Source organism: Thalassophryne amazonica, chromosome 16 (genome assembly GCF_902500255.1).
Source record: "Thalassophryne amazonica chromosome 16, fThaAma1.1, whole genome shotgun sequence".
Classification (NCBI taxonomy): Eukaryota; Metazoa; Chordata; class Actinopteri; order Batrachoidiformes; family Batrachoididae; genus Thalassophryne; species Thalassophryne amazonica.
In genome coordinates, this window is record NC_047118.1 from 45,923,675 (window position 1) to 45,948,442 (window position 24,768).

At 41.7% G+C, this 24,768-nt stretch overlaps 1 protein-coding gene across 1 annotated transcript in view; it reads left to right on the forward strand.

The window, feature by feature from the left end:
* Positions 1–2,145: 2,145 nt before the first annotated feature.
* Positions 2,146–24,768, forward strand: part of LOC117528719 (immunoglobulin superfamily member 1-like) — a 170,895-nt gene continuing 148,272 nt past the window's right edge. The window contains exon 1 of the mRNA XM_034191355.1: positions 2,146–2,245. Within this exon, the coding sequence (XP_034047246.1) occupies positions 2,146–2,245 (100 nt within the window). The remainder of the gene's footprint in view (positions 2,246–24,768) is intronic.

The window sequence follows — 24,768 nt, forward strand, 5'->3', positions numbered from 1 at the left end:
AGCCCAGGCCTCTAGGTTCTTGGTACTTCTTGTATGGTTGGGACATTTGAATGCTAACTAGTAACCTAAGGAGGATTCTTGGGTACTGTGGATTGCCTTTGTGCCAAATGAGAGACTGTATCGGGAGACTCGGACAAAGAGCATCACTTGTACAGTGAGAGAACATCACCTACATTTTGGCCATGTGACACAATTCTCTGAATATTATCCAGCTCAGTTGTCTTCCTCAGTGGTTATTATCTAGGACCCCAGGCAGTTCTGTGGTGTGGTGAATGCAGCGACACATGGTGCCGGCACATGCTCCTAGACCTGATTTAAAAGCATTATATGCAAGTGCATTCTAGCTTTTACGCACCCCATGAGCTGGGTAGGTACACATTAAACATATTGTTGGCTAGCAAGGTACGGTTGGCTTATTAACGGCTAATTTAACGGTAGCTCATCTAGCTATAGTTAGCTTATTTTCATGATTTACAAATGTATTTTGCATTGTGTAGCTTTTTAATATTCTTCAGTTTATGGGTTCTTTAATAGATATCAATATACAGTATCCTATTTTGGGGTTTCCATTAGATAGCATACAGAATATGTATTTTGTCTTCCTATAGTAAGCTAGTAGGGCAAACTTTAGATACCTAAAACATATTACATCATAGCTCCTGTTTCTATGATAATATATCTATAATAAATTAACCATATTTATAGCTTACCCTACTAGCTATAATTTATTTTACTACTAGTCTACAGACTAGGTATACGTATAATACAATCTTCTCCTGTACGAATATTTAGGTATAGGTTTAGGTACGAATATTTTAGAAGCTAACTCCTATATCGGGTGTCCCAAAAAATATGCAATATTTTATCAGCAAAGAAAATGGTCAAAGCATATGTCTAGGAAATAAATTTATGGCTGGATAGAAAGATGAAAGGTTTAAGTTTTTCATACCATTGTCAATATTGGCCCTGCATTTTGTCAGTCTCTTAGACAACATGTTCAATGTAGGACTTCCGGGATGGGCAGCGCCGTGTGAAGACACGTTTTGTCGGGCTCCGCAGGCGAACTCCTTGTTTTCTGACTATTACATTCCAAAACAACGCAACATAATTACACTTTAGTGCAGTGACGAATATTAACCCGCTACCTGCTCACCTCTATGATGCCGCCAAAAAAGTCGCCTAACACCACCAGGAACGAGCAAGACACGAGAGCCGCAGCTAGCGCTAGCCCGGTCGATGCTAGCACAACTCATACAGAGCCACCGGCGACTTCTGAGTCTAACAAACAAGTTCTGGAAGCAATCCAAGCGCTGAAGCAACAATTGCTCGATAAGATAGAAGAAAAAGCCAATGAGACTCAGACGGAGGTGCGCAACGCCATCGGGCGAATTAATCTGAGGCTAGACGAAGCCGAGAACCGCACAACACTGCTGGAACAAAATGTCGGAGCTCAGTCGGACTCTATTGCCACTTTGGAGAAAGACATCGCACAAGTGAAGAAGGAGCTCGCTGCGGTCAAATCCAAATGTGAGGACCTAGAGGCACGTTCACGTCGCTGCAATGTCCGGATCACTGGAGTAAGAGAGGGCAGAGAGGATGGGCAGCCCCCCTCCAGGTACGTGGCGGACATGCTGAAAGCTGCGCTCGGTTTGGAGAAGCCTCCGTGCTTGGACAGAGCGCATCGGACCCTCCGCACAAAACCACAAGATGACCAGCCACCACGCGCTTTTGTTGTAAAGTGTCATTATTTTACTGAAAAAGAGGCACTTCTGAAGAAGGCAGCCGAGGCACGGGGGATAACAACCACCGAGGGAGACCGCATCTGCATCCTGCCTGATTATACACAAGCTGTGAGTAAACAACGCGCTGAGTTCACGGAAGTGAGAAACATGCTCCGGGGCTGTGTCGGAGTCCGCTATGGGCTGAGATATCCGGCGACGCTGAGAGTCTCCACGACGGATGGGAAAGAACATACGTTTAAAGATCCCAAGCGTGCAAAGGACTTTATCCTGAGAGAAATAATGAAGGGATAAATATGGAGGACATTCTGCTCGTAATTTCCGTGCCAGTTACGCATGGAGCCATGTTCGGTCCATCTGAACTGTCAGATGAAGACTTCTATTGGAACCAGGTGAAGCATTAAGGATGATTTTGATTTTTACTATTTCTCTTACACTTGCTTCACTGGACTGCTTCAAGTTTAAGAGTGGACAGAAGGAACGCTTTGATGTTTTTCCTATTCTAAGTGAGTGTGTATATACATATGAGGGTGTGCAGGTGCGCGGGCACCTGTATATACAGACATATATTATCTTGTTTGCAATACTTACCACAACGCGGGTTGCGTTATAATCAGCATGTTACTATTGCCGCCTGTGGGGGCCGCCATGGTAAGCACTGGAGACCAGGAAGCATACGAGTCCCCCTCTGGGACTGGGTTTTCTTTTTCTTTTTCCAATTTCTTTTTGTTTTTTGAGATGTTCAACTCCCTGTGTTCTGTATTCTGCGTTCTGCTGTTGGCGAATGGTTAGGTGCTTTGTGTGTGTGGGTTTTTTTTTTTTTTTTTTTTTCATGTTTATGGGCCGCTACTCTTTCATCAACTTTACTACCATCTCTCTTATATCTTATGAATGGCAGGTAGCCCCACTACACTGGTGAGCTGGAATGTTCGTGGCTTAAACAGTCCCATTAAGCGCAATAAAATATTTTCCCACTTAAAGAAATTACATAGCCAGATAGTTTATCTACAAGAAACCAAATTGATCAATAAAGACCACTCAAGACTTCTCAGGGGCGGTTTTACACAGTGCTTTCATTTGGATTTCGAGAGTAAGAGTAGAGGAACAGCTATTCTAATTCACAGGGAGGTGCAATACATAGAGACTAGGAGAATAAGGGATAAGAATGGTCGTTTTGTCATTACCCAAGGGACTCTGTACAATAGGCCAGTCGTCCTTGCCAATGTTTACGGCCCTAACTGGGACAATGTAAACTTTTTTACAACTTTATTTTCCAATCTGCCTGACTTGGATTCCCATGACTTAATACTGGCGGGCGATTTGAACTGCGTCCTGAACCTGGCTCTGGACCGGTCTAGCACCAAAATGTCAACGTTAAGTAAATCCGCCTTGTGTGTCAACAGTTTCATCAAAGCTTATGGGTTGGTGGATCCATGGCGGCTTAAAAACCCGACATCCAAACAATTTTCCTTTTTCTCGCCAGTACACCAAAGTTACTCGAGACTCGATTACTTTTTGATTGACCATAAGCTGCTGCCTCTGGCCACCCGTACAGATTATGACAGTATAGTCATTTCAGACCACTCACCAGTAATTCTACAATTGAATTTTCCAGAAAATATCGCTCATCCCCCTCCGTGGCGGTTAAATATCAGGCATTTATCTGATGAAAGGTTTGTGGAATTTATCAGTAGTCAAATTGACCTCTTCTTGGAACTGAATCTGACCCCCGGGATAAGCTATTCTACCATTTGGGAAGCTCTGAAAGCCTATCTGAGAGGGCAGGTGATATCTATGATAGAGAAAAAGAGGCGGACGAAGCGAGCGTCGGAAATTTTAGTGTACATAAAGGAACTGGATCGGCAGCACTCAGAATCACCCTCTGATGAATTACATCAGAAGAGAATCTTACTCCAGACCGAATATGACTCGATTACGAATGTCAAAGCAATTGATCTCCATCTGAGGTCTCGGCTCACCCACTATGAGCATGGCGATCGCGCTAACAAGTTATTATCCCACCAAATTAAGCAAATAACCACTGCAGGCTCAATTTCTGCAATAAAAAATGAACACGGACATGTATTAACAGACCAACAGGACATAAACAATGAGTTCCGACTATTCTATGAGAAGTTGTACGCTTCTGAAGCTGCCGACCCAACTCAAGTTGAAAATTTTTTGAGCACCCTACCCCTCCCCATCTTAGAAGACAATCAATCAATCAATCAATCAATCAATTTTTTTATATAGCGCCAAATCACAACAAACAGTTGCCCCAAGGCGCTTTATATTGTAAGGCAAGGCCATACAATAATTATGTAAAACCCCAACGGTCAAAACGACCCCCTGTGAGCAAGCACTTGGCTACAGTGGGAAGGAAAAACTCCCTTTTAACAGGAAGAAACCTCCAGCAGAACCAGGCTCAGGGAGGGGCAGTCTTCTGCTGGGACTGGTTGGGGCTGAGGGAGAGAACCAGGAAAAAGACATGCTGTGGAGGGGAGCAGAGATGATATTTCCCTCTATCTCGCGGGGCCAGACAAGGTTGTCCGCTTAGCCCCTTATTATTCAATATTGTTATTGAACCCTTGGCAGTACGACTGAGAAACGATCCACAGCTAGTTGGAGTACGAAGAGGAGGACAAACTCATAAAGTATCTCTGTATGCTGACGACCTCCTCCTCTTTCTTTCAGAGCCGTTCGGCACCATTCCCTGTGCTCTTGAAATCTTTAGTTCATTTGGTCAGGTGTCAGGTTATAAGTTGAATCTTTCTAAGAGCGTTCTCTTTACAATAAATAGGAACGCGCAGCAGTTGGACTTCCGGACCTTCCCCTTTAAGGTGTGTAAAAACCACTTTAGCTACCTGGGGGTCAGTGTTACTTATAACTACAAGTCGTTGTTCTCCAAGAACTTTACAGGCGTGCTGGATAAAGCTAAACAAGACATGGAGAACTGGTCCAAACTCCCGTTGTCGCTAGTCGGAAGGGTCAACTTAGTTAAAATGGTAATTCTGCCCAGACTTCTCTATTTATTCCAGACTGTACCGGTTTTCATTCCCAAATCCTATTTTAAAGATTTGAATAGTCACATGTCCAGGTTTCTCTGGAATAGAAACATACCTCGAATTAGGAGAGAGTTTCTGGAAAGACCGAGAGACGATGGTGGGCTTGCTCTACCAAATTTCCTTCACTACTATTGGGCCAGGAACATTCAGAAATTGCTACTTTGGCTTGCAGATGCTTCGGACATGGAGGTTCCAGCCTGGGTCCCGATGGAGAAACATTCTTGCAACCCAGCATCACTTGGCTCGTTATTGTGTAGCTCGCTACCTCTGATTAAACATCACTGGACAAACAATCTGATAGTCAAGGGCTCACTGAGAATCTGGTTTCAATTCCGTACTCACTTTGGATTTAAAGGCACCATAGCTGCAACTCCCATTCACTCTAATGTTAATTTCCCCCCCTCCTTGATCGACCCGTCTTTTCTATCATGGCACAGGAAGGGTCTGTCATGTGTAAAGAAGCTTTTCAAAGATGGCGAATTGGCCTCATTTGAGCAGTTGAAAAAGGATTTTGACTTATCACAATCGGACTTCTTTAGATATCACCAGATTCGCAGTTTTGTGAAAACAACTTTTTCCCTGACTCTTCCACAAAAGAACTGGCTGGACGAATGCTTAGAGTTAGACCCATGGGATAAAGGTCTGGTGTCATCTTTTGTCATCTTTGTCATCAAGGTGCGTCATCCCCATCAACAGAGCACCTGAGGAATCAATGGGAGGAGGAATTAGGCGAACTATTCACTGATCGGGCCTGACAATCGGCAATTACTAGAATTCACACCTCATTGATTTGTGTCAGACATAGTTTAATACAGTTCAAGATATTACACAGACTACACATATCTCCAAGTAAACTTTCCAGACTATACCCAGGTTCTGACTCATCCTGTGTAAGGTTTGGCTATGGCCCGGCAAGCCTCAGTCATATGTTTTGGTTGTGTCCTAAACTTCAGAATTTCTGGCAAGAACTATTCGGAACATTCTCCTCCCTATGTAACAAGCCTGTCGGTCCAAACTGCATGGTGGCCCTGTTTGGCGTCACCCCACCGGATACAGCTGTGACAGCCCAGCAAGCCAACGCGATCGCCTTTATAACTCTGCTCGCAAGACGCCTGATCCTGCTCAACTGGAAAAAAGCAGCTCCGCCTTCTCATAAACTCCTGCTGGAAGATGTTATGTCCCACTTAAAACTGGAGTATTTAAGGCACACCATGAACGGCTCTTTACAGACTTATAATAAAATCTGGCAACCTTTTGTTAATCTTTTTATAAAAAAAGTCCACCTTAGAGTCCAGCCCCGAACCTTACAATCTGACTGGTTCTGATCTAATCACTATTGTGATGTTTCTTCGTTGTCTTGAAATTTGTGTTGCCATCATCATTTATCTATTTGTTTACCTTAATGTGGTCTGATTTTTTTTTTTTCATACTTGAAAGCACCAATGCTTGTTCTATTGTTCTCTTGTTCTTCTGTTTCTGTATGCGGATTAAATTTTGAAATAACAATAAAAAGAATTTTAGAATAATGTTCAATGTAGGCCCTGCGTTGGCCAATTACGGCCTGCAAACGCTTTGGGGAAAGTGTCTTGAGGAATGTTTCGGATTTCTCAGCAGATGTTTTCCTTCAATATGTCGATGCTTGGCATCAACATAAACTTCAGGGTCTCTGCAAGTAAAAAAGAAACATAAGTGATTAAGTTTGTAGCATTTAAGGGTCAAACCAAGTGTTTTAAATGTTGTATATTTTTTGGGACACCCTATATATTATGTAGTACTATATTTCTTGTATATGTTGTTTATTACCCTTATTGTGTAAATATCACTTATATACATGATGTCCAATTTCTTGAGCTGCTTGGGTGGGTAGGTAGAGTTCCCATGGGATTAAAAAGCTTTTCAACCTACCATTCATGGTTCTCAAGACCAGGCACCTAAGTGGTTCTACTCTACTCTATTCTACTGTTCTATTCTACTCTTCTTTTTTTTTTTTTTTTTAGATATTTAGATATACCTTAGTACACACTAGTAGAGTTCTACTTTAGAATTGGAATATATTATAGAAGACATACCTTACTGAATTTTCATATAGGTGACAGCATGATGTTTTAAAACAAGATCTGATATTTCATTCGATAGAACAATCAAGTATGGAGTTTTTCGTTTGAGATTTTGTGTAATACCTAAAGAAACTGAAAGCTCAACAACTGTCTGAGCACAATCAGACAGGTTGAAAGCAGAGTGGAAGTTGAAAACAGGTTAAACTAGGGTTCAGAGGACGCCAGGGTGAAGTGAGACGACCGCAGGCTGCCGGCCGAGTTGCCACAGGGCTGCGATGGCAGTGTTCTCACACCGCTCACTTCCTCATCCTTCTCACGCTGTGCAAATCACTGAGCTGTCAGCATCACTTTGCGTGCACAGGGGTGTGTGTGTGTGTGTGTGTGTGTGTGTGTGTGTGTGTGTGTGTGTGTGTGTGTGTGTGTGTGTGCCGACTCGACGTGAAAGCTTCAGTGTCTGCATTTTGAGCCAATGCAGATATATACATCTATTCCCACAACTGTTGGCAAAACTTGACTGAAATGTTTTAGTATTATTAAACGTCCACATTACATTTCTACAAAGGTATATTTTCAACAGGTTTTAGAAAAATAGCAGAGTCATGACCCCAACAATGTGAAGCAACTCAAACTGTATGAAAAGACAAACTCTATGTATGGAGTCAGTAATGAGCAGGGTTTTTTCTGAATACTCATTTCTGGAAAACACAACAAAGCTGCACATTTGGCTTAACATGGCATTGAAATAATTATAATGAACTAAAGGTTCACCAAAGTTTGCAAACCTCCTCTTACTGGAAGCACAGCGTCTGGCGGGAACATGCTCTTGTACAAACAGCTTGTACTGTGGCGGCTTCTGGTGGTTGACATTCAATACTGCAGGATATCTGCTTCTTGGAAATGCTTCTCTCAAAGTTTAATCATTATCTTCAGATACACCTTTCAGTGTTTACAGTTCAATAGTTTTTGCTGGTTTTAAGAAAACCTCAAGATATACTGCATGCAAGGTTAACTGAAATATGACCTATGGTTTTATAAGGCCAAATGGAATCAGCAGCATTCTGAGAATTAATCTACAAAATCGTGGTGGTCTTTGGGTATATACTTACTAAAATATCCATAACCCTCATCCTGATGGCTCAGTTATATAACTGATTGGTGTTACTTTTTTAAAGGAAGCAAATTGTTATGTTTCGGACGCGGTCGGAGCACCGACCCAGCGTTTGAAGGAGCCAGCATAAAATAAGCAGAGCACGGTTCAAAGGATAACAGAATTTAATAAACATAACAGTGAGAAGTACTAAACAAATAAACAGTCCGCGGTCTGGTGAGGTGGAAACATGGCGCGCTCTTAACAGCGCAAACGGTCCGGAGCCACAGCAGTTTGGACCCAGGGACCCCGCCGACACCCCCCAGGTGGCCGCGACAAACCGAGTCTGTGAAGAAAGGAAACATGAGGTGAGTCCAACTCCACACAGAGAGACACAACTCAAAGGTGCACGCAATCAGCAAACACTTCCTGGCTTAAAGCTATACATCAGCTTCTCACCCTGCAGGCACGGAACAACTCAGTTCAAATCTCCACTGCAGCAGAAGCTGATTAGACAATTAGCATAACGTGACAGCTCAATAACACAAGGTGTGAGGGACACCAAATCTACTGTCATTACTTCATAAAAGTCACCAAAACCAAATTACCTCAGGAAGTGTGCTGAAGAGCGTGAGACCTCACCCAATCCTCCTTCACAGACTGTGGCGTCAAACCTGGAGTGGTCTCTGCGTCCGTGATGGTGAGATTGTTCTCCTGACGTCGATCTCACACGTCTGCTCACAAGGTCGAGTCTCTGGCAATCACACACTGTGCATTCAAGGTTTAAATGCAACAATCTCTGATTAAGACAAAATACACCACAGCTGTGAGTCCTGATGACCTGCACGTGATAACAAGCCTCAGGTGTTCATGCTCAGCCACTCAGTCCTGAATGCATACCACCTGGTGGGAGAAACAGAAAACAAAAACCAAACCAGCCAAACACCCCAGCCCACAACACAAATTATGTAGAGACTATCATGAAGATGAACATTTTGTAAAACACCAGAGATCACACTCCAAAATCAAAACAAAATTGTGTTACAATCCATGTTAGATGAGTGTCCATTTGGTGTTTCTCAACACTAGCCCTATGTCTGAATATGTTATGTTTCGGACGCGGGCGGAGAACCGACCCAGAGTTTGAAGGACCCAGCATAAAATAAGCAGAGCACGGTTCAAAAGATAACAGAATTTAATAAACATAACAGTGAGAAGTACTAAACAAATAAACAGTCCGCGGTCTGGTGAGGTGGAAACATGGCGCGCTCTTAACAGCGCAAACGGTCCGGAGCCACAGCAGTTTGGACCCAGGGACCCCGCCGACACCCCCCAGGTGGCCGCGACAAACCGAGTCTGTGAAGAAAGGAAACATGAGGTGAGTCCAACTCCACACAGAGAGACACAACTCAAAGGTGCACGCAATCAGCAAACACTTCCTGGCTTAAAGCTATACATCAGCTTCTCACCCTGCAGGCACGGAACAATTCAGTTCAAATCTCCACTGCAGCAGAAGCTGATTAGACAATTAGCATAACGTGACAGCTCAATAACACAAGGTGTGAGGGACACCAAATCTACTGTCATTACTTCATAAAAGTCACCAAAACCAAATTACCTCAGGAAGTGTGCTGAAGAGCGTGAGACCTCACCCAATCCTCCTTCACAGACTGTGGCGTCAAACCTGGAGTGGTCTCTGCGTCCGTGATGGTGAGATTGTTCTCCTGACGTCGATCTCACACGTCTGCTCACAAGGTCGAGTCTCTGGCAATCACACACTGTGCATTCAAGGTTTAAATGCAACAATCTCTGATTAAGACAAAATACACCACAGCTGTGAGTCCTGATGACCTGCACGTGATAACAAGCCTCAGGTGTTCATGCTCAGCCACTCAGTCCTGAATGCATACCACCTGGTGGGAGAAACAGAAAACAAAAACCAAACCAGCCAAACACCCCAGCCCACAACACAAATTATGTAGAGACTATCATGAAGATGAACATTTTGTAAAACACCAGAGATCACACTCCAAAATCAAAACAAAATTGTGTTACAATCCATGTTAGATGAGTGTCCATTTGGTGTTTCTCAACACTAGCCCTATGTCTGAATATGTTATGTTTCGGACGCGGGCGGAGAACCGACCCAGAGTTTGAAGGACCCAGCATAAAATAAGCAGAGCACGGTTCAAAAGATAATAAAATTTAATAAACATAACAGTGACGTGCTAAACAACTAAACAGTCCGCAGTCTGGTGAGGTGGAAACACGGCGCGCTCTTAACAGCGCAAACGGTCCGGAGCCACAGCAGTTCGGACCCAGGGACCCCGCCAACACCCCGCAGGTGGCCGCGACAAACCAAGTCTGTGAAGAAAGAAAACATGAGGTGAGTCCAACCCCACACAGAGAGACACAACTCAAAGGTGCACGCAATCAGCAAACACTTCCTGGCTTAAATCTATACATCAGCTTCTTATCCTGCAGGCACGGAACAACACAGTTCAAATCTCCACTGCAGCAGAAGCTGATTAGACAATTAGCATAACGTGACAGCTCACTAACACAAGGTGTGAGGGACACCTAATCCACTGTCATTACTTCATAAAAGTCACCAAAACCAAATTACCTCAGGAAGTGTGCTGAAGAGCGTGAGACCTCACCCAATCCTCCTTCACAGACTGTGGCGTCAAACCTGGAGCGGTCTCTGCGTCTGTGATGGTGAGATTGTTCTCCTGACGTCGATCTCACACGTCTGCTCACAAGGTCGAGTCTCTGGCAATCACACACTGTGCATTCAAGGTTTAAATGCAGCAATCTCTGATTAAGACAAAATACACCACAGCTGTGAGTCCTGATGACCTGCACGTGATAACAAGCCTCAGGTGTTCAGGGTGAGGTCCTGATGCTCAGCCACTCAGTCCTGAATGCATACCACCTGGTGGGAGAAACAGAAAACAAAACCAAACCAGCCAAACACCCCAGCCCACAACAGTACCCCACCCTCACGGGAAGCCTCCCGGCGACCACACGGACCTGGGCCAGGAAAAACAAAGCCCCCCCTCCAGGGACCATGGCTGGAATGTTGGCTGGGAACAAAAAACACCTCCTGCAGCTTCAGCTCCTTGTGCTGACGATCCAGCTGGGAAAGGCCCGTCTCCAGGAGCTGTGCGTTACTGTGCTCTGACGACAGCTCCATCATCAGCTGCTCCACCTGCAACATTAATCTCTTCATGCAGTCATTGATCATCTCAATGTTGAGCCTCTCCAGCTCTTCCCTCAGCTGGATAACGCACGCTCCCAGCCGCCTCTTCTCTGTCAAGAGGGAACTCCGTGCCGAGACCATCACTCTCATCCTGGAGCCCATCCTGAGCCTGTCTGCAGCAGACTGCTCCGCAGCTGACACTCCAGTGCAGAGACATCCCTTGTTGACTTGAATGGTCTTGCCCTCTGTTTCGTTTAGCAAACCTGTTAGAGTCTCCACCTTTGCGTTCATTCCTGTCGACTCTTGCTTTAGTTCACTTTGCATAAGTTTGGCCAGGAGTTCTTAAACCTGTGCACTCAGCTTTCTTCTGACTATGTGTTAAAGTCTGCTTAGTCATAAACAAAAAAAAGACAAACACAAACAACCATACCAACCCCCCCTCCCCAGAGGACCGTTCCATCAAACCCTGGGAAGAGGAGAAAAGAAAAAACACAACCCAAACTTAAGCTTGCAAACAAAAACCAAACCAGCCAAACACCCCAGCCCACAACAGAATAATCAGTATGTACTAACATTGGTTAGTATGTACTAAACCATTACTGTGGAACACACTAGAGGTAAACGAGTGAGTAACGGGGGTAGAATAAGGACGTACGACATCACCACCATCTTATTTGCCCTCTCATCTAAATGTTAACATGATGCATTTGTGCATATCCGTGTACAGCGAGAACATTTCTATTCAGCAATGACAGATGTTTTTAAATTGGCTCCTGATGTACTGTACATTTGTTCAATGCCACTGCTCCTTGGATGTCACTACTGCTGTGTTTACACATAGCCAGGATGCATTAGGAATGTCATATTTGCATCATTCTTGGCACATTCCTAACATTCTTAATGTGACTTAATGCATCTGTGGCAGCCCAGTCTCATGTTTTGTTTTTTGTTTTTTTTCATGTTCCCGTGACGAAATGAGTCCATTTTTCATGACGGGGTTTATTTTTAACTCACTATTTCTAACGCTACTCCTATCCTCAAGCCCCAACCCTTAACCATAACCTAATCCTACTCCTTCCCCCACCCTAACCATAACCACCCCGACCCCCCCGCTTCACTTTTAATTTCATGCAGCCATCACGGAATGAATGAATTTGTGCTGTCGTGACGAAAATGAAGCGCATTCTGTCACAATATCACAAACCAATAGATTAATGTATATTTCGTGCTGCTGAAACACAACTTGCCGTGACACTGGGTTGTCTGTGGTGGTGATCCTTAATAGAGCGTCACAGCGTTCTTCTCTGACGTGCGCACAATTAAACTCTGCTGCACCGCATTCAGTTTCATTGCTGCAGTATGCTGAAGAAGGACAGTGACACCAAGTCGGCAAAAAGTCTCGTTCCAGTACTCTTCAGTGCGCTCCTGCAGTTGTTCCACCTGCTGCATGTGCCTGATGTTTGGGAAACCAAGTGAGTTGAGAGCTGTGTGGAGCCACACATCTGGGTCTCTGTGTCTCCTCCTCCTCTCTGCGCCACTCCATGGCACAAAGACCAGCTAAGCATGCAGTCACAAAGTTCTTCTGCTGTGGATTAATCTAGATTTTGAGGCGCAAACTGGAGAGATCTGAATTGCTCAGCAGTTGACGGTAGGATGAATATGGGTGTGTGTGTGTGTGTGGAGACAATTCACCTCATTCACAATGTGACAGAACATAATGATGCACTGTTATGCGCAATAGCGTGGAACATTATTCTTAACTGTGCTTAATGGTTCTTGATAATTCGCCAACAACACGTGCCATTAATCGTAATGCGTGGTAATGGGTTTCAGTAGTTCCTGAGGACACCTGACGCCTCTGCCCCGAATCATCACAAGAATGTATCATTTGTGGCATTCGTGACTTGTCATCATTATGTGTAAATGCAGCATACCGTTTTCATGATTATCCGCGATCATCTTTGAATTCTGCCAGGACATTCATCTTCTTTGGTTACCAGGTTCCGCCGTCTGTCTCCCCCCCAGCAACACAAATGACATGTAAGTGTCTCATGCACCCCCCCCCCCGGCAACAGAATGGCGTGTGAGTGTGTTGTTGCCCCCCCCCACATACACCATGATCCAACATTGTCAAGGTGCAGCTGAGGTGGAGAAGGCTCAAACGGTGGCCGGAGTGTGATCGCTGTCCAGAGCAGCACGCACATCTGGATGGCTGTCATATCCATGATGGAACAGCTGCCAGCTGTGGGACACCTATGGCATATCCAGCATGTCCCCGCTGGTGGTGAATTCACCAGCCAACAGCATACCCACACCACTACAGAGATAAAAATAAAAACACAGCTGCATGTCAGAGTGCCAGCATGCCATCCAACCGGACAGCCACGTCACATGACACACAATCGCTGATGATCGCGAGTGCATCAAAGCCATTAGATGATCATACACGCATTCACCAAGGTGATTGTCATGTTGCAGCTGACCACTGCATCATCACTACTCACAACTGGAAAAGAACATCACCTCTCAACACGCCACCGCGATGCTCATGTGTCGGCATGCTCTCATGACATGGTAAAAAATCGAAACACATATCACCTTTGGAGCGAGTTGCACCTCAGTGCACACTGCAGACACCATCAGCCAGGCTACCCCATGTGAAAATATCCACTGGATCATGTGAACGACCAGCTGGCAAGGCAAATGTCACCTCCACCACATGAGTCATAGTCCACATGATGCGGTGTCCTTCGACGTGCGGAGCTGGCTGATGTGTTCATGATATGATTGTATCAATTCATTCATGTCAGTTCATTAATTCCTTGTTTACATCCATGGCCATGGTTCATGAACCTAAAGGAACAGAATGATGATAATTCTTGTATTGTTCGCTCTTATAATAAATATTTTAACAGACAAAACAAAATCCATTTGTTCCCTCATTTCCAACACAGACCATCAAGTCATCAATTACACATCATTATCAGTAACATGATTGTCTTACATTTAGTACATTAATTGTTCTTATAATGTTCTGTGCTCTCACTATTTGGTCCTTACACATTTACGTTGATTTACATGTACATTTGTGCAACATTTAATTGCTTCTGTTGCTGTGTGAGCACAGTGTGGTATCACACCTCTCACATGGTCGCACTGTGTTCGTGTGTGTGCACACGAGCATGCATGAAACTCCAGCCACTGTCAGGAGGGACTGTCTGTCCCTCCTGACAGTGGCTGGAATTTTTTTCGAGGTTCTCCAATTCGCTTTTTTTCTGCCTTTCTCAGCCGGTTTCAGCCTCATTCACCCAACTTCGTGTCGTATGTGAAGGGGCCATAATGGATGATCAAGAAAAATGTGATTCAGGCGTGAGGACAAACAGGGAGAAAGCAAATGAAAAGTGCACAAAGGAAGACCAATTCAAAATAAAACAGAAAGTGATTGTAACAACACACACTTGGAAATAAACAGACACGTTGAATGAACCACAACAATTAGAAATCAATCACAACAGAGAATGCTATGAATTAACCAAAGCTGAGAACATACAAGGGCAGCATGGTGGCTTAGTGGTTAGCACTGTTGCCTCACAGTGAGAAGGTCATGGGTTCAATTCCCACCTGTGGCCTTTCTGTGTGGAGTTTGCATGTTCTCCCCGTGTTTGTGTGGGTTTCCTCCGGGTGCTCCAGTTTCCTCCCACATCAAAAGACATGCAAGTTAGGTGGATTGGAATCTTTAAATTGTTATGTGTTTGCTTGTCTGTTTATGGCCCTGTGACAGACTGGCGTCCTGTCCAGGGTGTACCCCACCTCGCGCTCTATGACTGCTGGGATAGGCTCCAGCCCCCCGTGACTCTTGATTGGACTAAGTGGTTGAAGATGAATGTGTGTGTGTGAGAGAACACACAAACCACAACAAACACACTGCAGGATACCAGAGGGAGCCAGAGGACAATGACAGACATCAGGATTGTGACAACAATAAGCATGCATTAAATGAATGAATGAATGAATGAAAACTGTTTATTTCGAACATTTGATACAACAACAATTACAAGATAGATCAGTAAAGACAACAACAAAAAAGTTCCTACTGTGTACCCAACATGTCCGAAAAGGGGTAGGGTGAAGCATCAGCTTATTTATCCCTACCCCTTCTTCCCCACAACCAGTAATACCCTTTGCCACATATACACATAGATTCCTACACACCTAAACCGATATCAATATATATATATATACATATACATACACATATATATATACATACACACATCAACATACATACACATATACATACACATATATACACATATACATATATACACATATATACACAAACATAAATATACACCTACACATACCTACTTACATACAAAATACTATATATTTACAAGCCGAAGCAAAAAACAAAAACACCCTAACCCTCATTACCCTTCCTCCTCCCTATACCCAGAAAAAAACATATTTTTGTACTGCTGTTTGAACTGGTTCATGCTTGGACATTGCTTGAGCCCCACTCCCAATCTGTTCCACATCCTCACCCCACAGACAGAAATACAGAAACCTTTTAATGTTGTTCGTGCCCACTGATGCTTTAAATTAAATTTCCCCCTCAGACTGTAATCCCCTGATCTGTTAAAAAACATATTTTTAATATTTGCTGGAAGTAAATTGTTTATTGCTTTATACACAATTTGTACTGTTTGAAAATGAACCAAGTCTGTGAATTTTAAGAATTTGGATTGTAAAAATAGTGGATTTGTATGATCTCTATAGCCAGTATTATGAATAATTCTTATAGCTCTTTTCTGCATTACTGATAGTGATTGTGTTGTACCTTTATAAGTATTACCCCATACCTCTGCACAGTACTGTAAATATGGTAAAACCAGTGAGCAGTAAAGAATGCGGAGTGAGTTGTGGTCCAGAATATGTTTCGCTTTGTTTAGAACTGAAATGCTTCTTGACAGTTTACTTTGTATATGTTTTATATGAGTCTTCCAGTTTATCTTATCATCTATTATCACCCCCAGAAACTTATTTTCATGTACCCTTTCAATATCTACCCCCTCGACTTGTAACTGAACCTGTATGTCTGTATTACAATAGCCAAATAACATGTATTTTGTTTTACTTAAGTTTAATGATAATTTGTTTCTGTCAAACCATATTTTCAATTTTCCCATTTCTATACTGATCCTCCTCAGTAACTCCTGCAAATCCCCCCCTGAACATAAAATGCTTGTGTCATCTGCAAATAATACTAATTTTAATATTTTGGAAACATTGACAATATCATTTATATAAATTACAAACAGTTTTGGACCCAATACTGACCCCTGTGGGACGCCACAAGCATTGTCCAAGCATGATGATGTATATTCCCCCAACTTCACAAACTGTTTTCTGTTACTTAAGTAGCTTCTCACCCAGTGCAACACCAACCCCCTAATCCCATACTGTTCAAGTTTATTGATTAATATGTCATGATTAATTGTATCAAAAGCCTTTTTAAGGTCTATAAATATTCCAACTGAATGTAATTTGTGGTCTATGGCGTTTGTAATCTCCTCAACTGATTCTATTAATGCAAGTGATGTTGAACTATGTGCTCTGAATCCATATTGACTATCAGTAAGTAATTTATGTTTATTTATGAATTTGTCTAATCTATTATTGAATAACTTTTCTAATAATTTGGAAAATTGTGGAAGCAAAGAAACAGGTCTATAATTTGTGAAGTGGTGTCTATCCCCAGTCTTATACAGGAAATTTACTCCTCCTCTGTTCTGTATAAAACCTGTTTAACCTCTTAATTTTGTTCTCTGAAGGACTTATTTTTAAATAACCTCTTAATTTTGCTGTCTGAGTGACACAGCAGTGACATAACTTTAGATAAATAAATCTAAATTTATCTTCCCTAACCAGTCAAAATCTGTTTAATTAAAAAAAAAAAAAAAAAAAAAGATATAAAACTCTGTTTTTCTATAGATTAAATTTTTTTTAATGATTCTATAATTATGGGCCTTTATAGAATCATTAATCTTGCAATCTTTATCTTTCCTATCACCATTTTTAAAACTGTATCTGAACATCTCTGTAATCTGTGTTGATGTTATAAAAAATGTTAAATGGATGTCAGGAAAGCATTATGCAAAAATATATCACATTTTGTAAATGGTATGAGTTACAAAAAGAATTTAAAAGCATGTTGATCTACTTTATGTTTTGTGCCACTGACTAAATTCAACTTGCTGTAAGAGTCTTTATTGATTTTGTTATTTCTACCCGGTCCTTTTATGTAAAACTTCTTCCCCTTACCAAGAACCAAACCATTGTATTCCTCATTTTGAGTTTATTCAAGGTCACGTTAGAAACCAGGCCTGGGACCCTCACAGACAGTGTCCATCTTGTGAAAGGCTTCTAAAATGAGTCATACAACACCTTTTATACCTTGTGGGTGTTAACATGGGTGTGGTTTAGTCTCACATTTCTAATGATACTGGCTCTCACCAACAGGGTAAGATCTCCCTGTGTCTGAAACTTGGACACATGATAAAGTAAAACTTAACTTATATTTCTCAGAACTTCCAAACAAATAACACAAATAGTTGATAGCTAACAGAAAATAAAGAATTAGCACAGATATTATCAAACAATGTAAACCATCATGATCAATTATGATCAGTCAGGGTGTTCATCCCTGACTGATCATAATTTATTTTTATTTTAATAAATGATGTGTTTTTGCTTTTATTTATGGCACAGTCCTGGTAAGAACTACTGGCATCCCAGAAGATTAAATACAGAATATGACATACGTCTCATAAATGCAACTGAACCAGTTTGTATAAAATATTGCATCAAATAATCAAAGCTATGGAACAATATCAACAAAAATACATTTCATACAGTGAAATTTTAAACACTGCATAAATTGGCACAGTTTCATGAATTTACAGTAATCCTCACTTTTACAGCCAGTTTTCTTTCCACAAGAACATTACAGAGTCAATAATATGTCTTGGTGTCCATTTACACTGATCATAAAAAATACGGTGTGATACTATTGAGTAAACCTGTCTGCAGTAGACAGGATTTTAAAAAATGGAGGCGGAGGCTCATGAGGAAAGCCACCAAAACACAGACAAGTCTGAAACAGTGTTATAATATGCTTCTGTGGCTGTGAATGGAGCAGCGTTTGTCTGTTGCATTACCGAAACACAGCTTCATGGTGTAGTAAATCATACAAAGACTTTCTAAGAAAAGAGATCAAATCTAGGCTCTTGTCTCCCATAGGTTTTCTGGCAAACTATAGCTGAAATCTTTACATCTTTTTTTTAAAGAAATCCTTTTCTGTTCCACTCCACCATAAAACTAAATAACTTGTGTCACAAAAGCCACCAACATTTGCATTGTTGTAGTTTCATATGCTGAAATGTAACAATGTTTTGTTTGGTCCACAAGGGGGTGCTGGTGGTTCATTGTTATAACTAGTTATGACATGATTTATCAATAGAGTGAACAGACTTACTGGAAGGTTTTGAGCCCAACACTGCGGGCAGCCCAGTACTTTCCTTTGTATAAGTCCCACTGGATTCTATATTCTTCACTTTTGGATTTTTTGCATTGTTGTAGTGTACTTTGTAGTGACATATAGGTGAAACAAAATAAGTAGTGCTGTTTGGTACCTGAGAAATCTCAAATGCCACATGCCCAAAATTGCCAATTTGGAGAGTCTGACTAAATATTCCTCTACAAATACTTCTCCAGACTTTTTCTACTTTAGTTTTTGGTGTGCAGGACAGGTAGTGGTCAGAAGTTGTGATATGGTTAGCTAGAGGTTGTGGGACTTCTTTTTTAGGCGGAAATTAAATTTTCAGTTTTTGTTGTGTGCCATCTTCATTTACTCTGATCCAGTAACATATATACTGATTCTTACAACTCTGCAGTACTCTCACAGGTGTCACCTTTAGCATAATACATATATAATACAAGTAATCATTGTAGTTTCTGCAATATACTCAATTTATTTTGGGCATGACATTTTTGAGCAATGGTCTGGAAACAGGCATCAGGTTTAATTCATAAAATGTCCAAATTTACAGAACATTGACAAAAAGCTTCAGTATATATATATATATATATATATATATATATATATATATATATATATATATATATATATATATATATATATATATATATATATATATGAACATTTCCAATCACAATGTATGTCTTGGACTTCGCTTACATCAGTCATTAAGCATTAGAAAAATGGTACCACATGGGTTAACTGAAAATTTCTGCCTACAGTGCATTTATTTGAATAAAAAGCAAGATATTGAAGTGAAACTGGAACAAGAATAATCCTTTACTTATTGACTATCGCTACCCCTGAATGCCTGCAATTTCAGGCATGTGCAGAATCACCTTCAATTTCAGGGTCACTGTAACAGCTTTAAAAGTAAAAGAGCTGAACAGATGTTTTTATGATTCATTCTGTTTTGCATGGAAACATGGGGCGTGCAGCTAGTACATTCCAAGTGCTAGTCCCAAGCCCGGATAAATGAGGAGGGTTGTGTCAGGAAGGCCATCTGGTGTAAAATGTGCAAAGGCTCTTGCCCAACAGGGTGCTGGTGGAAATTGGGCTACTGCTGCTGCTGCTCGAAGAAGAAAAAGAGGATGAAAATGTGTCCACAGACAGCTGGAGAAAAGGAAAACTAAAAGGGTGGAAGTGAGAGTCGGGACTTTGAATGTTTGCAGTATGACTGCCTGGTAAAGGGAGAGAGCTGTCTGATATGATGGAGAGGAGAAAGGTGGACATATTGTGTGTGCAAGAGACCAAGTGTAAGGGAAGAAAAAGCAGGAGCATAGGTGCTGGGTTCAAGTTGTTCTGTCATGGTGTGGATTGGAAGAGAAATGGTGTTGGGGTCATTTTAAAGGAAGAGTATGTTAAGAGTGTGTTGGAGGTTAAGCAAGTAATCAGAAAGGATCAGAAAAGTCCACAACTTTACAACACCAAGTGGAAAAAGAGGAAATTGTTCAGCTTACTTTCGAATTGGAGGTGATGATTGTAGAAAGAAAAGCTTGTTGAGGGTCAAATTAGTCCAGAATAAAACATAATCCAGGGACGGAGAACTTTAAAACTGTCATGCACGTCATTGCATGACACAGAGTTACAGAGCTGCAGAAGCATAAAATCAGGCTTTAAATTAATTAAATAAATCATCATAAATTGTAAATTTTTGTAAATTTGACAGCTTAACTATTTTTATATTTATTTTGATAGTACCTGTACCTGGATGTGTTGCTGTATGTGGTTAAATGATTAAAAAATGTTGAAAAAATAAAAAGTTTATTCAGTAGTTCAGTGCAGTTGGAACCAAAATGGCGCCATGTTCTGAGTTGACGCCACTCTCTCAGTTAAGGCACTCTATAGGGAGAAGGATGCTGAGGATGGAGCCACCAGGCATGAGAAGAGTGAGACCAAAGAGGGGGTTTATGGATGTGGAGAGGGAGGACATGCAGGTGGCTGGTGTGACAGAGGACAGGGAGAGATGAAAATGATTGATCTCTAATGAGAGCAGTCAAAAGAAGAAGATGGCATCATATGTAAATGCAAAATGTAAAATTATGAAATTAATTAAAGAGCCTAATAAGGCATCTGCCTAAAGTGTACAATTTGCATCTTTATTTTTATTCTCTTTCCTGTTTTTTTTATTTTTTATTTTTTTATTTTATGTATTGCTTTGGGTAATGGGATACACAAAGATGTCTATACCACCTTGCACACAACTAGAAAAATATCACTAGATAGTAAGTGAAACAGAGGTGCTGTCAGGGATGAGACTGTCTGCCTACATCTGAGGGATATAGAAAGCAGGCCTATAGGCATAGAGCTACAGTCCTATGCTTGGCTAGATCATGTAGTATGTGGAAAGATTCCATTTGCAACCTTGGGTGCACAGATGTAGAAAGTCCAGTGAACATTCTAGAACATGGCCAATGCTGTTTCTGGGAATTTCCCATTAAATATTCCCTGGTTTGTCCTGTCCGGTTTGTAAGAACCTCTCTGGATTATATTCCTCTACAGTATATAGTACATCTAGCGCTTTTCCTATGTGCAGCGGGGCAACATGGGCCTCCTTGTTCAAATAAATACTGCTACTACTAATAATAATAATAATAGATCACAGAAATATGCATGTAGAGTACCAAAGGGTCACTAGATAGGATTCATAATGCACCCAACAACATCAAGAAATATGCTTCAGACATGATTACTGGTCAAATCTATCATATCAATCAACATATCTTGTTAGATACGATTAGACTATAGGATACAAGGGATTCTGTGGCAACACAGATTTTTATTGCACCATTGAAGATGAGGCTTGGTCAGCAGGATGTCAAACATGTCAAACAGCCCTACAGGTACATCTCAAAAAATGTGAAAATTGTGAAAAAGTTCAATATTTTTTGCCAGGTATTTGAGAAAGTGAACATTTTATATATTCTAGACTCATTATGTATAAACTAAAATGGTTCAAAATGGTTTTTTACACTTTATTTTCCTATTTTCACATTTAACTGATCATACATAACATACCAACAACAGCAACAACAACAAAAAATACAAATGTAAAAGTCAATTCCCCCACCCCCCTGACGCTTAAAAAGGAGGGGGGTCACAAAACTAGCCAGTCTTTTTACAATCAGTCTGTGTTTGTTTGTTTTTAATACAACAGTATTATTTCCACATAAATTCTTGAAAATAGAGCAATGGCCTCTAAATGAGCAGAGTAAGGGGAAAAAAATCGATGTAGTCCATAAAAGAATTTCAGGTCGCAGAAAAGTCTTCGCTTCTTTAGCCTGTCTTTTCCAGAGGTAAGAGTAAAGGTAGAGTAAAGCACCTCCTTCAACTACTGTAGAAACGATGGAGGTTTCTTTGCCTTCCATTTAAAGAGACTCAAACTTACAGGTGAATGCTTTGGCATTTGCTTCATTACTTGCTTGCAGACTATGACCTTACAATTTGGGGGGCTATGCCGAAAATGGCTGTGTGGAAATCAGGAGCTATGGTCTTTTTGCACATATGAGAGAATACATCAAAAATACTGCCCCAGTAACTGTTTAGAGAGGGGCAGGCCCAAAACATGTGTCCCACTGAAGCTGGGCTGTTACCGCATCTTGGGCAGGCAGAGTTTGTAGTGAGAACAATTCTGGCAAGTTTGTCCTTTGAGTCATGGAGACGGTGGAGTACCTTAAATTGAATTAATCCGTGGTGTACACACAGTGAAGAGGTGTGTACATGAGAAAGGCTGTCCCTCCACACCTCTTCTGAAAGCACTACCCCCAAATCACTCTGCCATGCAATTTTGGTTTTCTCCCAGGATACCTGATTTAAACCTCTTATCAAAGTGTACATCGCCGAAACCCATTTCTTCCAAAAGGGGTCGAGCTCTAAAATGCTGGCTTTTAGGTGGCAGATAAGGAAACAAGGAGAACACTTTCTTAGTAAAACTACGTACTTGGAGATATCTAAAGAAATGATTGTTGCTTAAATTGTGGTCTTTCCTGAGTGTCTCAAATGAGGAGAATGTGTCATTTGTAAACAAGTCACTAAAAAATGTCAATCCCTTTCCATGCCAGTGTTGAAATGCAGACGTGGGGAAGAAGGGATTATTTGCTACTGTAAAGAACCAACTGGCCTGTTTTAATCCAAAATGTCTCCTGAACTGGACTATATGGCAGCGGGGAGGTGAGTATAGGTAGTGGGATAATTAATAATTCCATTTCTGCCTATGCTATGCCCTGTTTATTTTTGTATGTAAATACCCAATGTAAAAGTTTTACAATGTTTGCCGCCCAGCAATAGAAAATAAAGCTTGGCAGTCCAAAACACCCTGACTCTTTAAATCAAATCAATTTCAAATCAATTTTATTTATATAGCGCCAAATCACAACAAACAGTTGCCCCAAGGTGCTCTATATAATTACGGAAAAACCCCAACGGTCAAAACGACCCCCTGTGAGCAAGCACTTGGCGACAGTGGGAAGGAAAAACTCCCTTTTAACAGGAAGAAACCTCCAGCAGAACCAGGCTCAGGGAGGGGCAGTCTTCTGCTGGGACTGGTTGGGGCTGAGGGAGAGAACCAGGAAAAAGACATGCTGTGGAGGGGAGCAGAGATCAATCACTAATGATTAAATGCAGAGTGGTGCATACAGAGCAAAAAAGAAACACTCAGTGCATCATGGGAACCCCCCAGCAGTCTAAGTCTATAGCAGCATAACTAAGGGATGGTTCAGGGTCACCTGATCCAGCCCTAACTATAAGCTTTAGCAAAAAGGAAAGTTTTAAGCCTAATCTTAAAAGTAGAGAGGGTGTCTGTCTCCCTGATCTGAACTGGGAGCTGGTTCCACAGGAGAGGAGCCTGAAAGCTGAAGGCTCTGCCTCCCATTCTACTCTTACAAACCCTAGGAACTACAAGTAAGCCTGCAGTCTGAGAGCGAAGCGCTCTATTGGGGTGATATGGTACTATGAGGTCCCTAAGATAAGATGGGACCTGATTATTCAAAACCTTATAAGTAAGAAGAAGATTTTTAAATTCTATTCTAGAATTAACAGGAAGCCAATGAAGAGAGGCCAATATGGGTGAAATATGCTCTCTCCTTCTAGTCCCTGTCAGTACTCTAGCTGCAGCATTTTGAATTAACTGAAGGCTTTTCAGGGAACTTTTAGGACAACCTGATAATAATGAATTACAATAGTCCAGCCTAGAGGAAATAAATGCATGAATTAGTTTTTCAGCATCACTCTGAGACAAGACCTTTCTAATTTTAGAGATATTGCGCAAATGCAAAAAAGCAGTCCTACATATTTGTTTAATATGCGCATTGAATGACATATCCTGATCAAAAATGACTCCAAGATTTCTCACAGTATTACTAGTGGTCAGGGGAATGCCATCCAGAGTAAGGATCTGGTTAGACACCATGTTTCTAAGATTTGTGGGGCCAAGTACAATAACTTCAGTTTTATCTGAGTTTAAAAGCAGGAAATTAGAGGTCATCCATGTCTTTATGTCTGTAAGACAATCCTGCAGTTTAGCTAATTGGTGTGTGTCCTCTGGCTTCATGGATAGATAAAGCTGGGTATCATCTGCGTAACAATGAAAATTTAAGCAATACCGTCTAATAATACTGCCTAAGGGAAGCATGTATAAAGTGAATAAAATTGGTCCTAGCACAGAACCTTGTAGAACTCCATAATTAACCTTAGTCTGTGGTTAAATAAAGGAGCTACATTGTTGTGTGGGCCGCTGAAGAGGAGGTACTGCTGGCCCACCACCACCAGAGGGCGCCCTGCCTGGAGTGCGGGCTCCAGGCACCAGAGGGCGCTACCGCATCATGGGAGTAATCTGGGTGACAGCTGTCACCCATCACCAAACACAGCTGTTTCTACTCAGCACCGAGGTATATCAGGAGGATGGCGTCTCCACCTCAGTGCCGAGATATCGCCTAAGACCAAGCAGTACCGGATCCGACGAGCGGAGGCAGTGGCCACCTGGGTATTCGGGACTTGGCGGTTCCAGTATTTCCAGGGTTC